The following is a 16,894-nucleotide window of genomic DNA, read 5'->3' as shown; positions in this document are numbered from 1 at the left end:
AAGAAAAATATTCATTTGTTGAAGCATAAAAGTCCTATCTCTTCAGCAAAATATATAATACAGTACTAAATCAGGATTGAATAAAGCTGTTCGATTTTGAAGCTTGGATCTATTCCATACATAATGCTTTTTAAATATTAGATCAAGCTTTTTTCTTTCCCTTTTATCTCAACCACAATTCATGACTTTTCGCGGAAATTTCAACCACCGTCATGAACCGGATTTTACCGATTCTGTCCATCATTACCAAGTCAAACCTGGCATCAGTCCACCGATCATAATGGACTCTAAGTGGAAACTCTTCCAATTTCGCATTCATGCCGCGATATGCGTAAGAGGATATGAATATGTCCTTCTCTTTAAGCACTATGCCCTTTTGGGGAGAAAATTCTCAACAAACGGATCATTTTCTTGTTGCTGATTATCGTTTCTGGTGAACTCTTTGGTCCCTAAATGGATATTTCTTGTATTTGTGAACGAAGATTTATGTTCTGGTCAATGTCCCTTCCATCAAGACGAGCTTATTTTAGTGACCATCTTGAAAAATGGGCTTCACGGTGGGTTTTATAATGGATCATTACAGTAATCAAATACTTAGTTTGGAGACACTAAAGATTAGCAATCCTTTTGAAAGTATTTGCTGAAATAAGTGGCAATCATCAGTCGTTATTGGATTTGGTTAGTGTTAAGCGTCTTTCAAAAAATTTTAATCATCATTTAAAAACCATTTAGATTTTTTTAAATTGTTATGAACCTTATAGTTAGAGAAAATCGCCTTACCCTTTTAGAAAAAATTAAATCAGTAATCGACATTATTTTGCGCACATCCACTTTAAGATCATTACAATATACAAAAAATATTTTTAATATCTTTTGAATGATTAAATAGCACTTTTTTAAACTTTGATAGACACAGACATTCAGTCATTTATTTTTCTCCATTCATTTATTTTTCTTTGTTTTCTTTTTGGTATAAGAATCTATTTCAGCTGCCTGCCATCCTACTGGAAAAGTGAACTAATCAAGTCAATATAATTGCATTTCTTTCGTTTCTTTTATTCCGTACGAAACCCAACAAAATACTGTCTAAACTTGGGCATCTTCGTTTCACTCACTTTAATAGAGCCTGTGGTGACAATGCTTTTTAAAACCTTCAAATATGTCAAGAAATTTTGTATTGAATTCAGTAACATAAAATTTGCATTTGAGGCATTATGATTCAAGTAATAGTTTGAAATTATTAAATACAGGAAAAAGTGTTTCTTTTTCTTCCTTTACATTCACTTCATATTAGATTAGGTTGACGATATAAGGATGTATCAATTCAATAAGTTAACCAAAACTGTTTTTACATGCAAAGAGATGAAAACTTCTCTCTCTGAGCCAGAATTAAAATGTTGAGGAATAAATTTTTTAAGAATCTGAAAGGAAAAAAACCGCCAATTCATGCATCAGATATGCAAACAAGTTTTAAGAGTGAAAAATGTAAGTAACAGCTTGTTCTAAAAGGGTGTCCCGAAATGAAATGAAGATTTCATTTTTTATAATGCTCATTTTAAATGGTAGTTGATAACAATTTCACTTTTTACATAATATTTACATGAGGCTTCAGCATGAAATGAAACATTTAAAAATTTACTTTTGACTGGGTAACTCAATGAAAAAACTTAAGATTAATCATCTCGGTTTTTTTTTTTTTTTTTTTTTTTTTTTTTTGCACAGGTGCACTATTGGTGTTAGAAAAATGAATAAATATGAGATTTTATCAAGATTTACAGGGATTTGCGTTTTTGATTTACATAGCTATTAAATATTCAAAACTGGAACTAAGAGCAAGGAAGGGGAGTTTTAATCAACTCTAAGTTCTAGAACAGAGGTTGGCAACCTGCGGCTCCAAGTAACCCATACTTGTGCTTTGAAGTTGCTGAATAATAGTGAAATATTTGCTATAATATTGTCATTTCCAAACAAATTTTAATCATCCCCTGCATTCATTAAAGCTAGCTGCAGATTCTTCGAGCATATTCTTTGACTGTGAAATCGAAACAAACGAAAACTTTCGCGCGCGGCCGAAAAGGACGGTTCCGCATATGTATTCGGCATCTTAATAATTTTTGGATTTGCACACTGCTGTGAACAATTATTTTCTGATATGACGACTATGAAACAGAAGTACGTTTAATGGAGAAAGCCTCGAAAGTTGCATGCAGGTAAAAAATTTTGAACATTCACCACTTTTCAGTCAATTTTCACTGTAAAAATAATCAAATTTAACAAATGAAATAGCTGTTGAATATAATTTACATTATTATGTTGTTATTTATTTAAAATTAATTATTTTTTATCATCGTAAAAAACTTAATAAGAAGTAAATAAATAAAATAGTAATATCAAATTAATTATGGACAAATACTATGTCATTACTTAGTAGCGAAGGATAACACCAGATCAGGAAGGTAAATTTAATGAGCATTATATACAACACCGTGCATCTGAAGAAACAACAACGCATAGATAAAAATTAGTAAAACACGCTCCTTCTCTGAATAACAATGTTACCATTTGTAATCAACAATTTTAAAAAGTATTTTTCTGAATTAAGATGGCAGTTTTTAAATCTCAAATTTGAGTGCCAAAAGATTTTTCTGGGCAGCACTTTCTGCATGCCACCTCAAGTTTTTTATGAAACAAACTGCAATCTAATATATCTTGTAAAATAGTAAACATTTGTACAATTGCATTTAATAAACTGGTTGATTTAAAATTTGTTATAATGCATAAAATAAAGATTCAAATATTTTTTTTTAAAAAGTGAAAACACATAGTAAACAAAATCTTGAACCAAAAAGAAAAAAAAAATCATCTTTAAATTCATATCAAAGTCAAAAAAAACTGAATTTTATTTCAATGTGACATTTTCTTTATTAACTCCAATTTCTTATTTCATCATGTGATATTTCATATTTGAGACACATACATTTTACTATGTTTTATGTTTTAAAACAAATGTACATTTTTTATTATTGCTACTTTTATGTCTTAAAACTTAAGGTTCATATTTATCTGTTTTACAAACGTGCTATCATGAAAAAAAAAGTTTTTAATGAAATACAAATACAAAAGTGACGACCAGCAACAGGCTCTGGGCCCAGCTAGACTGGTCCTAGTCAATTTACAATCCCCAATGAAGATCAATCTTAAAACTATCTACTCCTTTGCTCATTACCACCTCTTCCGGTAAGTTGTTCCAAGGTTCCACTACCCTGCTAAAATAATAATTTTTCCTAACATCCATGTTAGCCTGAGATTTAAATAGCTTAAAACAATGACCCCTTGTCCTGTTTTCAGTGCTAAACTTCAACCCCGTAACATCTTTCATTTTAATAAATTTAAACAACTGAATCATGTCCCCTCGGTCTCTTCTTTGCTCAAGACTGTACATTTTTAGCCTTCTAAGCCTGGAATCATAGTCTAAGTGAGAAAGTCCATTTATTAGCCTTGTAGCTCGCCTTTGAACCCTTTCCAATACATTAATGTCTTTCTTAAGATAAGGAGACCAAAACTGAACAGCATACTCCAAATGAAGTCTTACCAAACTTCTATATAAGGGCAGAAGAACTTCTTTAGATTAGTTTGAAATAGATCTATTGATAAACCCAAGCATCTTATTGGCCTTGTTACTAGCAATGCTGCACTGTTGGCTAAACTTTAAATCCTGACTTATTAAGACCCCCAGATCAGTAACTTTGTCTGCCTGACTAATGACTGAACCTTGCAAATAATAACTTGTACACTTATTTGCATGCCCTAAATGTAGCACTTGACATTTCCCAACATTAACAGCCATACCTCATTTATCAGCCCACTCCGTAATATGATCTAGATCCACTTGCAGCTGTTTTGCTTGTTCTTCATTTTCTATAGTCCCCATAACTTTGACATCATCAGCAAAACAATTCATGTTCCCAGAAATATTTTTGTGAATATCGTTCATAAAAACAATGAACAAAACAGGCCCTAATACTGATCTTTGAGGAACAACGCTTAAAACCTCACTCCAATTAGAATAATTTCCCCTTAAAACTACCCTTTGTTTCCTTCCGGTCAGCCAGTTTTTTACCCAAATGAAAAGTTTTCCCTCCTATTCCTATGTCAGCTAATTTGTTAAGTAGAGCAACATGCGGTACCTTATCGAAAGCTCTTTGAAAATCAATGTAAACAACATCTACAGGCTTCTTATTGTCCAAAGCCATGGTAACTTTTTCATAGAAATGTAATAAATTAGTTGCACAAGATTTACCTTTCCTGAAACCGTACTGAAAACTAGTCAATAGATTATTAGTCTCTAGAAAATTTACTATCTTAATTTTTATCAATGTTTCAAAAATTTTGCAAACCACCGAAGTAAGACTCACAGGTCTATAATTTCCCGCACTCCCTTTAGACCCTTTCTTGAAGAGCGGTGTAATGTGTAAATGAGTAATATCTCACATAATATTGTGTATGCAACTGCATCTGTGATAATTTGATGTAAAAAAGTTCCTTAAATTCGAAGAATGGATACATTTATTTGTTATTGTTTATAAGTCATTTACTTTTTGTGTAGAATTTTTCATGTACCGAAATAAGTGAACAAAATGGAAGAAATGATATTTTTTCCGCTACGGTTTTTTCCACTGTTTTTTCCCGGAATGAAAAAAAAAAAAAAAAAAAAAAACAGGCATCCCTGCATAGACGTTAGTTTTCCTTTTTTTTCTTTTGCAATCTTTCTTCTTTTATATATATATATATATACTTTTTTTTTTAAAGATCTTTGTAGAGGTGTGGATTCTTCGTTAAAGAAGTCATTAAAAACGCTTTAGTGTTTTCAACGCCACGTGATATCTTCGTGCACTGGCGTAAATAGCAATCCCGCAATCCCGTGGAGTGAGGGGGGAGCGCAAGAGGTATGAGGGAGCCAGCTCTGAAAAAAAAGCACTATGCTAAAATAAAAAAATCTTATGGGCGCACCTATAAATCTTGCGGGGGGGGGGGACGCACCGACTCTATGTACTCTACTGTCTTCGTGTTAATACCGCACAATTTTTGAAGCTAAAAATACAATGTTATGTACAAATAGAGAGAATTGCTTTACTATCTCCACCAAGTAAATGAAAATTTTGACTGTCACGTTATTTTCAACATACTCTAGTTCATGTGTCCATTGGCTGATTAAAATGATTGTCAGAAGAAATGGTTGTAAAGTAAAATGTCACTAAAAGGATCTGTCTGAATTTTTCGATCACGACTCTAACTTCCACATTTTGAAAGAATGACTTTCGATTTGTTCTACAAAACCTCATTTAGCATTCCCCTATCACGTGATACTGGAGTGCCGATTTCTTTCAACATCTTGATTAGATTGCTTCATTTACTTACATCTTGAATAAGATTCAGCAAGAATTTGGAACACCCACACGAGCTATTAGGAAAAAAAAAACTGGAAGCAAAAATTGAATAAATCTCCTTACAAACAATGTGAAGGTGGCAACAGTTACGAAGAGGATACATCGGCTATTAGCATTGGTACTTAAAAAGTCATCAGCTCGTAGCTTCCTCTTTGATCCTTCTGCCTTCCATGACGTCATTTGGAAGCAAATTACACCCTTTCGGCTCTCGCATAAAGTGAACATCACTTCATTGGCTCGATTTGTGATCCGCCCCTTGTCTCTACCATCCCCCCTAACCTCCCTTTTCTCGGCTTTCGAACTATGATATGTTGATATCGCCACCTTGTAAGACATTCGTCCAAAGAAATCTCTGGCAATGCTGTGTCATTTGGTTTTGGACTTCTGGAGATTGTAACAGGTGAGTTTCGTCTTTAAATACTGATATCTAGGCGAGGACTCTGAGAAGTATTACAGTTCGAAATGATTCATATAATATGATGCTCAAAAATACGATAGTCTGAAATTTAGGTCTTAAAACTGGGATTAAACCATTCATATTGCATTGGACGAAAATAATATATGAGAGTTTATAAGCTTTGTTGTTTTTTCGAAAAACAACGAAACTTAACAAGTTCGCAAAGTCAATATTTGTTTTGATTTTTTCCATTTAAGAATTAATGTTGAAATGTTCCGGCAAATAACGATAGCATTTAAAAAAGCATTTTTTGAATGCCGCACAAATTACATTTTTACATAGTACGTCAATAAATTAAGAAAAATTTCAACAAAAAGAAAAGTTATTAGAAAAAAATGTTTTAGGCTTTTGCTTTAGACAGTGTATTTAATGTGTTCATCTTGCATTAATATGTCAATTTTCTAAAATTCCTGAAGTTTATTGTACTTTTTCGAAACTAACTTTTTCAGCACATTAACAGATCCAATGTTATTCGTCACATTGCAATAAGTGCATGGACGTACTTCGAAGTTACAAGGAACCAAAGTCCCATGGCATTAATGGGCTCACTGAGATGCTGGCTAGTTTGATAGGTTCTAAGCCGGCACAAAGTACTAGAAATATAAAAGAACCGCGAAAATTATTTCTTTATTGAACAAGCGATATTTTGTGGAAAGCGCAAACCTTTGCTGCATCTTTCTTCTGTGCAAGAGAGTGGAGTATGTTAAAAAAACCGATTTACAGTTACTCGTGTAGCATTAATCCCTTGCACTGAATAAAAGTCTCTCGAAGAACGTGTTTACGATCGGCACTGCAAATATGCGTGCAATAACTGAATTGTTTTTACATTCCCGATTGGAGAAAATTCATTTATAATATGCAACTTTTTGTATTTGGATAGAAAAATACACTTGCTGCCTATTTAGCGTTGAATATTTTCGTCTTTTTTCGTATGTATGTTGAAGTTCAATAATGGAAGTGGGAATATTTGTTAAAAAAATTAAGATAATATTTTTGGGATACATGTAAGCATTTTACTGATCATTTTTCTTTCATAATTAGTTCTCATGATTTCAAAACTATTAGATCGTCGCATTAAAGTAACAGTAGGATATTTTACTGTTATTCCCTGGGCTTAGAAGTCTTACTGTTGCTCAGAGGTGCCGATATTGTGTCTGTGTGGAAAGATATATAAAATTTTATTCATAAATATAGCATTCCTTCCCTTTCGTACTCATAGTGTCGTGTATGAATTGAAAATTATGTTTATTATGAAAACATTATACTCAAAGTGCAAACATAAAGGTAAGTGCGCCTACTAAAGTCAACAAGGTTTAGAATTAAATATATTGCTGATTTATGATTCAATCATTTCTAATTTTGCACATTCATCAAAGACTCGTGACAAAAAAAAACATTCCATGCAAAAATCTAAGTTTAAAAGAAAAATTCTTTATTTTAAAAGCAGTGAACTGTGTCCAGTGCTGTAGGTTTGAGAATATATTTCGTGGGACGAACGTTTTAATAGAGTTGATGTCACAATTGACGTATTTTTAGTAGAGCCAGAAAATCTTAGTTTAGAATTCTAATTCTAAACTAAGGGAATGGGTATGGCTCGTGGCAAAGGCAAAAGGAGGTTATGGCTCACACTACACCATTGAAATTTTTGGGGAGTTGTTTTAGAGACATTTCTTTCTGTTTTGAAGATTATTAATTTTTTTTTTTTTCGCAGGGGAGGAGGAGGGAAGGATCCGCAATATTTGAGTGTGGTGCACCATCGCGTTTAGGAAGAATGGGAATCACCGAAAAAGAAAAGATTTTTATTTATTTATTTATTTTTGAGGGGAGGAGTAACTTGTGCATTTGATTTGTTCTAATATGGTAATTCTAGTGATAATGAGAAGTCAAAAAAGTTGTTTGAGTGAAAAATTGACTTGAAAGATTTGTAATAAATTCTAGAGAGGTATGAGTTGGAAACTGATAGTTATCCTTCCATCTGACGTAAGTGCTGCAAAAATAAGTATGGATTCGATCAATGACCGATACTTCAGAAGAACGTTTTAGAAAAAGAGTGGTGCAGTGTTTAGGCGTTGGTCTCTTAAGCCCAAGGGCGCAGTTTTAAACTTGGCTCCCAACGGCTTCTTTTCAAGAAGCAGAAAATCGACAGCGTCCATGTCTTAAGATTATGCAGCATGTAAAAGATCCCTAGAGTATTCGTTCGGCTTTGATTATGCTTTGTATTATTAACTCCTAGTGCAGTTTCGCACTGAAGAGAGTCTAGGTGCCTCCATCTGGTGGAGAAAGTGGGCCCTCGGGATAATAACATCTACCGGTAGTGGTTCCACACGAAAGAATGGATGCTATATCGGGGAATTTCACCAGTTCTGCTTTAGGCGAAAGCCTCTAACGCAGCCCCATTAGAGGAAAAAAAAAGGAAAGGAGAACGATAGTTTAATTTAGACACATATTTTTAGTCTATGGGCAACTTTCCGTAAAAATCAACCAGTTTACTATTGCCAATCAACGATTACAATAACTAAAACTTTATATTTTCATTCTCCTTTCAAAGTGCTACACCCTACAATTTAAAAAAAGTTTACGCTACTGGCACCATTTTAAGATTTTAAATTCCCATAATTTATCTCATATGCTGTCACAAAATCAATCACTTTTCCCCATAGAAATGAAACCAAACACATGTTCCAACACCAAAAAAAAAAAAGATGAAGGATTTAGTGTGGTTAGAAAGAAAGAGGTACCGGTAATCCCTTCTATAATTTCACTGGAAATGTTTTCAGTAATTACTGCAGATTACTTCACAACCGGTTTTGCATGATTAGAAGATTGGCATTAATTCTCCCTCGTTAGAAAATAGATAAGTTCAATGCTTCAATGATGGTGCCGTTAAGTCTGGATCGTGGATTTTTCTTTCGTGAGGCTGTTACCCACAGCCATTAGCATAACTAAGAAAACTCCTACTTTGCAATTTGTAAAAGAGTGAGAGGGTATTATTAAGCTTCGTACAGGTACGAAGAGACTACAAATCATTTTTTTTTCTCTTTTTGCTTCCACTTAAGAAAAATATTTTAATCATAAGAGTAGTGGTATCAAACTCCAAAGGTGCCCACGAGAGGGATCATGGCATAGATTGCGGTATTGAAATTTCTAGGAGTGAAGAGGGGTAATTTCACAGCGGTTTTGTTCTCATTTGGGGGTGTCTCGCTCTTTGGGGGAAAGGGGGGAGCTCTGGTCTTGGGAGGTATGGGCACCCCAGCAAACTCGTATTGCATTCTTGCAAATTACACTCACACACACAGACGTGTGTGTGTTTTGTGTGCATCATTTGAGCAACAGTTAAGAAGTAAAACATTTCTTTTATCCGGAATGAATAACATACAAATGTAAAGTTCAGCATTTACACGTTTTTAAATGAAATGTTTGGGAGAAATAAAAGTGCAAAATTGTTTCTTTACTTATTATGTTTTTACAAATTCAATTTTATTTATTTGTTTATTTATTTTGTGGGAATCTTTGTCGTAGACCTACTGAAATTTTGATTTCTACTACTTGTATTTTCGCAGTCTCTTTATATTAGCGGTTCCCAGCGAGGTTCACATAGACCTCCAGAGGTCCACTCTGAGGAGCAAATGAGGGTCCATGTGTTTGGATTCTATTAAAAGGGATTAGGCAATCTTTTTTTAATTTTTTTTTTTTTTTTTCAAAATCAAAGTTTTTATTACCGTTGATATTTGTTTAACGTTTGTGCTCAATGTTTTGCATTGTTGATTTTTTTTTAATGAAATCATCATAAGCTGTGAGATGATTTTGCTTTTTTTAAGAATTCAATAAGAATGAAAATTACACTGAATCAGTAGTTGCGACTGATATTCAATTGGAAAGTTATCCAAAATTTGTCGAAAATGGGGAAAAAAAGGAAACAAGTAACTGTTTTTCAGATTAAGAATTAATGTTTATTTTTTTGGAAACTGTATCAAAAGCATAAGAATCTTCAATAATAAAAGCAACCTTTGAAAAGTGGATTAATCAAATACCCGAATATGTATTGTTTCTAAGGCATGCTGTGAATGATGTACTGCATTAAAGACGTTTTTACCTTGCATACCTATTTAATTGAGTAGTTTTAGATGATTTGCATTTTGTGCAATTGTAATTCTTAAAAGTATAAATAAAAATACTATGCATTTTTTCCCTTTTATTTAAATTTTAATTTTACTCTCAGCAGTAAACTCGATTGAATCCCTTATAAATGTATCAAAAGTGTATGAAGATAAAAACTGTTTACTAGTTCGATAGATACAAAAAAAAAAAAAAAAGAATGTTTGTTGGATTCAACACATATGAAAAATTTGATTTTCAAATTGAACTTGGGGAGGCATCTTCCATTTGCAATACGAACAAAATTTCCACAAAAGGAATCAATATTTCAACCTCAGCTTAGGGTTCCTGCCCCCCCCCCCTCCGGAGTCGGAGGTTTTTAGTATCCCAGAGTCGTCCATTTTCCCACTGACTCTGTTGGTAACTATAAGCCTTAACAGTTAAATATTTTAATGCTTTTTTGTTCATCTAGAATCAAATTTATTTTTATCGGAACGTGAAGTAAACCGACCGGGACACCGGGATTTTGTCTGAAAACCGAGACTGCCCCGGTCAAACCGGGAAGTCTGGCAAGCGCACTTATAGATGATAAATAGAGGTTATTTTCAAAACATTGTTGAACAAGAGTTTCTTGGCTTTTCGAATTAGTCATCATTTTTTCTTTCTTTCCATGCACCTCGCAAGGACATTTTTTAGTTGTTTGCGCATAGACTCAGCTGTTATCAAAACGGACGCCGATGACCGGAAATATAACACTGACTCGATACGATAACTGTTTCCAGAAGACTATTCAGTCGGTTGAAATAGCGCTCATGGTAAAGATTTGATTTATTTGTTTGTCGAGTTCAGTTCTCTTTCCATTACCAAGGTCGTTTAAATTCAGAAGTATAAAGCGAAAGATGAAGAGAAATGTTTTTTAACTTTTTTTTTCTTGGTTTTATGAAGATCAACTGCGCATTTCGGGAATCGTTAATGCTGATTCCGAAAAGTCGACTTTATAGGGAAAGGACATTCGGTAAAAAAACTGGGAAACATAATCCTTATAATCCTAACACCCGTTTTACTTTTTGCATGCAAATGGCCTGATGATTTCTAGAAAATACAAATGCACTAATCACAATTCCTTTTATTGTCAATGTCTCTTTTTTGCGGCTCACAAAAAGATGCGATATTGAACTCTAAGGTTTAGCAGTATGTTATCTGTGCGCAGGGCCGACAAGAGGCCATGTCTGCCTGATCGGAAACTAGGGGCCCAGCCCTTGGGGCATCAGGGTAGTATACAAGTTTTAGCAGTTTTATGGGGCGAGGGAGGACCGGAGATCAAACTGACAAGGGGCCCGCCTTGACTCTTGGAGGGGCTGTTTATGCTTTTTTTTTTGGGGGGGGGGGAGGGATTTCGAGAGATCCCTTGATACTAAAAAGAATTTGTAAAATACACGTGGCGTTTAGTTTAATCCCTATTTTAATTGTGAAATATAATTAATCAAAATGAATCGCAGATGCCCCTGCGAATGCAGCAATGATAGAAGATGAATTTTTCTCGCAAATGACTCAAGTGATGAAAGTTTCGAAAAAACTTCAGGAAGGAGGAGAAAATATTTCAAGACGCAAGACATGCCTGCATATCAATTTAGGAAGAGCCTTAAAAATTTAAATGGCGATAAATACGCCATGTCATTAAGCAAATTATTAACTATAATTGTTTGAAAGCTATTGATTTTGGTGATTTCGGTGAGCTTTAGTGTGCAGGGAGTAGTAATGTATCACGTTAAAAAGTGAAACTCGTTTTTACAATAATATAAACAAAACTATAATTTATTCCATATTCTTGTGTTATTTATGACGCCATTTTTCTATTTGGTAATCCCAATCATTCCAAACAGTTTTTGTAATCGCATTTTAAAAGATTATTCATAATAAAATTATAACCGTATTAAAAAGTAATAATTAATTTGATAGAAGTGCTTAAGATCTCGTGATAACAGAGTGAATGCATGTAAAATTTTTAATGCAGGCTTAAAAAATTTTTATGAAAAAACGACAGAGTGATAAACCCGTCATGACAAGTCGAATATATCATGACATTTATCGGTCATAAAATCACTCATTAGGAAAAAAGTCTGAGTAAAAACTAAGTAGTACTTGTCTGCATTATAGTTATGTATGCTTTACCTATTTTGGAAAACTACACTTTGATTTTCATTGCTATTTTATTTAATTCAAAATTTCAATTTTAGCACTATGTAACAAACAAAAAAATGTTCTCATGATTTGCTTTAATTTGCATACTTATTGTCTATTTCCTTATTTTACAGCTCCTGATTTAAATCACATCCGATGAGCAACAAATGGGAGACGAATAAATAATGATTACACAAGATTATGTTGAAGATAGAATTACTAGTTGCTGAAATTGTTTACTTTCTTATCCATACTTCAATGTAGACTGATTTTTTGTGCTAAACATTTTGCTCAGCCCGAATGCTGGTGTTCGGCTTGGCAAAGCTCAATCCATTGTTGGTATTTCATCATAAGAAGTAAAATTTACTCACATAAATATCAAAGTATTTTAAACAGTGGAAAAAGAGCATTTGTGATAATCCTTAGAAAACTATTGACCTTCAGCAAGAGAAAGGCTAAACGAAAAAACAGATTACATACCTTTTACAATTTTTTTCAAAACTCTAAATTGAGGTAAAAGGAGTTTATTTCGCAAAAATACCGTCATAGGTGAGATAAAAGAAAGCGGTATGAAATGCATGGATCCAGATAACAGTGCCGTGTGGCAATTGTTGCCTGGCAAAGACCACAAGCTAGACATAGAAGGCGAATCTCCCACCCCGACGGAAAACGGAGTGCTCAGCTCAAACGGAACACTATCCAAATGTTCCACCGTCCCTCGCAATATGTGCCTTAATGGATTTTCCAAAGAGAAGCCGACTGCATTTTATCCGAAATTCCGCCACTCCAGGGTCGTCCAGAATCGCAACAGGAGAAGAGTGATCCTCAAGAATGGTGGAGTCAACATCTGCAGAGAGAATGTCTCCAAGAGAAGCCAACGCTATCTCCAGGACATCTTTATCACCATGGTGGACATTCAGTGGAGGTGGAATTTGTGCGTCTTTGCCATGGGATTCTTCGTGAGCTGGATTGTTTTCGCAGTGATATGGTGGCTTATCGCTTATGCTCACGGTGATTTAGAACACACAGACCACGAAAAATGGGACCCGTGCGTGAAGAATGTCCACAGCTTCGTGACTGCTTTCCTGTTTTCTGTAGAAAGTCAGCATACCATTGGGTAAGTAAAATTCAAATTGTAAATTATATAGTAACACTTTTGTCAACTTTAAATTTATGTATTTTAAGAAGACACCAAACGATGCATATTTTCCAAGGTATCAAGAACGTATTTTATATTCTTTTATTCTTTTTCAGGGGTAGCTAAACACTAAAAAAATTTAAATTCTAAAGTAAAATGATTACGGAGAACGTTACAGTATGCTTCATTTAGGTTTAGTTCAACCTTATTAAATGAGGCAGTGAGAAGCAAAGGGATGTAAGTGGACATTTTCAAGTTTTGAGTAAAACGCGTTTAAAGATAATAAAGATAAAGATAATCCTAGGTAGGCTTCCATTGAAATATTTTTTTCTAAATCATGCTGTATAGCAGCAACTACCAGCCCTACTAGTATCATCTCTTGCCCCAAGACAGAGGAGAGGTTCACCTACCATTGTACTCGTTATCTCCAAATTATTAATTTGGCAACTTACATCCCTTTGCTTCTCACTGCCTCAAATAACGTTTTCAATAGATTGGTCAAAACACGAAGAATATACTAAGTACATAATTGCTGGCTCATCTTCGTACACACTCTTCAAAGGTGAAATTACAGCACCAGGAAGAATACGTAGTATCATGAAAATTGCAGGAGCAATAGTCGTGAGATGGATATGGAATAGATTAAAAGAGAAACAAAAATGATTTAAAATTAACCAATCTATGCATCCCCTACGTGCAGCTATACAGGTAGGTGTATGGCTATTAATGAATTCATTGATGGTTTCTTGAGGTCACCTTAGCCAAGTTACATCCACTCAGTAAGCTGATAATCAATGATTTGTGTTACTGGTCATCGGTTTATGTCACGTTCAATAACATCCCATTGGTGTTCAATGAGATTCTGATCGGGAGAGGCTTCTGACTTGCGAAAAATGTTAAGTTCTGTCAGGCTGTTACGACTTTGTCGCGCGACATGCGGCCTGGAATAGGGAAGTTGCAACCTAATAAATGTTCATATTTTGGCTATTGCATATTGTTAATTGACCCTCAAAACTAAAAAATTCACCATCGCCGAATTTTAAAACACCGTGGTTGATTTTTAATGAATTTTTAAAAATCCACGCGCAAAAGTGCGCTCTTCTGAAACGTCACGAGCCTACGTCACAGGGCGCGAATGTGCAGCCTTCCGCCGAAGATCCCTTGTTTTCGCTAGGGACATTTTGAGCGCGCTGATATTTTTATTTTTTAGAAATTCAATAATCCTTTTGAACACACTATGGAGGCCGGATTCGTTAAAGCACAATCTAAATAATCTTCCTCAAATAATATCAATGGTGATATTCGAATATTTCCCAGAGGATGAGAGGTTTAATGTTTCAGAAACGCGAGAAGATAAGCCTTTTACGTTTCATCTTCGAAGTCGAATGCACGTTCTTCGATTTCTCCCATGACATGGGAACCGGTTCGCTAGCGTTTCTCTCCTATCGGACGTCACTTCCTATGCCATCTGACGTCACAGGCGCTTGAACTTTAAAAATTAATTTAAAAAAAACTACTTATCGTATCGCAAAAATTTTTTCACCTATGATGTTCATACATGTTACTCTATCATATAAAAATAAAATTAAAAAATCGAAAACTTCCCTATTGTCTAGATATAATACTTTGTTGGGTGTGTGGTCTGAAACAAGGGCAAAATAACAACTTGTGTGATGGCAGCTTGACAGCTGCCATCACTGTCAATGTGTAATACAGGCGTCCTGTTATCAAGCATTATGCCCCTCCAAACCATGATGCCCGGCACAGTTACGTGCACGGGTACCTCTCACAGGGGTACCATTGGCTGCTCAACGCAAGGCTAGACGCATTGTGTGATGTCACATTGACGGCAGTTTCAGAGCGGACCGCTACGTCACACACGTTTTTATAGTCAGTGGCAGTTGTTCTGAATTTGTTTCATGTTCACTCAAAACGATATTGCAGCAAGACTGCCAGGATGCTTGTCGCACGGCGAAAACATAACAACCTGACGGAATTTACTATCCTTCCCAGGTCAGTAGCCTCTCCAGATATGAATCCCATCGAGCACCTGTAGAGTTTCAATGGACGTAACATTGAGAAGAGATAAAATGGAGGCAGTGAAGACTTTAATTCGTGAAGCAAAGAACCTAAGTCACGTGATAGATTTTAAAGCAAAGCATTGGAAGTAATCAGGTTTCTTTCGATAATTTCACGCAAAACGTGTCAACCATTCGTCGTTGATGAATCCCGTGACTTGGGGTTTTTGCTTCAGCTTTTGTTAAGCCAATGATTGGACTTACTCTCTCTATTTACTAATTTCTGCTCAAAGGGACGTAACATGAACCGAGGACCACTGGCACAAACAATTGATGATTTGCGCAAAGCAGCGGATGTGGTTTGGCTAAAGTGACCTCAAGACCAACCAATGATAGCATGCCTCGCCGGATGGGGGCCTTTATACTGCCTGAGGTGGGCACTTAAGATACTGAATAAACTGGATATTTTTTAATTTTTTTGTTTGTTTTTTAATTACTTTCATATCTATCATGTTGCAATTTCAATTTTGAGGAGTGTATATATGCATATTAAATTTTTTCACTGTTTTTGACTTTGTTAATTACCATACCTTTAGAAATTGCTTAGTATTTGTATATCCAGCAAGGGCCAGTCAAAGGATAGATTTTTTTTTTTTTTTTTTTTTACTTATGGCGCGCACCATGTAAGTTTTTTAACTGTATCAAAAGAAATAAATTTAATTCCGCTGATGTAGTAACAACATCAACGGAATTATTTTCAGCAAAGCATAATGGAGAAATTATTTTTTTACATTCATACAGCGAATCTATGGTGAAGTTTGAAAAAAATGAACCCAGATTACATATATATATATATATATATATATATATATATATATATATATATATATATATATATATATATATATATATATATATATATATATATATATAGCGAAACAGACACACAGACACGCAGTCATTTGCAATAACATATTGAAATGACTGAAAATTTTTATCATACTAGAAAATTGGTGGTAACTATGTACTTATCAAAAATATTGTTTCAAAGAGTATATTTTGGAATATTTTTCTTTCAATTACATAACGCTTTCTTATGCAGCAAAGTATGCTCTTTTGGATAAAATGTAAAATTATTGTATACGCCATTAAAAAACCGCTGAGATTTACCGTTTAAATGTATATAAAGTTTTCTTGTCGTTTCCTTACTTGTTAAATCTCGGAAACTTCCTTCCCAAAAAACCCGTTTTTTTCCCTTTCTTTTGCAACACTACTTTGCACGATACTCAGCCTTCAATGGCTTGACTTTTCTGTCAGTTTGCTAATCAACTTTTTTCGTCAGTAAAACTAAAATTTGTTTTTCCGTTAATCCATTTCATTTCTTTCAGTGATAAAATTATATCTTACTGTATTAGTAATATTAACTGAATCTAACTGACGGGAATATTAACTGAGGTACTCGAAAACACTAATATGTGAAGACAAGAAATCAAAGATTAAGAAGGACAAATGCCTTTCAAAAAAAAAAGTGCCTCTTCCTTTAAATGAGTCATTTCTT

At 34.3% G+C, this 16,894-nt stretch overlaps 1 protein-coding gene across 2 annotated transcripts in view; it reads left to right on the top strand.

Moving 5' to 3' along the window:
* LOC129221465 (G protein-activated inward rectifier potassium channel 3-like) overlaps nt 1–16,894 on the top strand; it is a 93,255-nt gene that overhangs the window by 61,556 nt on the left and 14,805 nt on the right. For both annotated transcript variants that reach the window (XM_054855945.1, XM_054855946.1), the window contains exon 2: nt 12,315–13,297. In XM_054855945.1, coding sequence (XP_054711920.1) covers nt 12,750–13,297 — 548 coding nt within the window. In that variant the 5' untranslated portion in view covers nt 12,315–12,749. The remainder of the gene's footprint in view (nt 1–12,314; nt 13,298–16,894) is intronic.

Source organism: Uloborus diversus, chromosome 4 (genome assembly GCF_026930045.1).
Source record: "Uloborus diversus isolate 005 chromosome 4, Udiv.v.3.1, whole genome shotgun sequence".
NCBI lineage: Eukaryota > Metazoa > Arthropoda > Arachnida > Araneae > Uloboridae > Uloborus > Uloborus diversus.
Note: the sequence above shows the minus strand (reverse complement) of the source record. Positions and strands in the feature narration are given on the sequence as shown.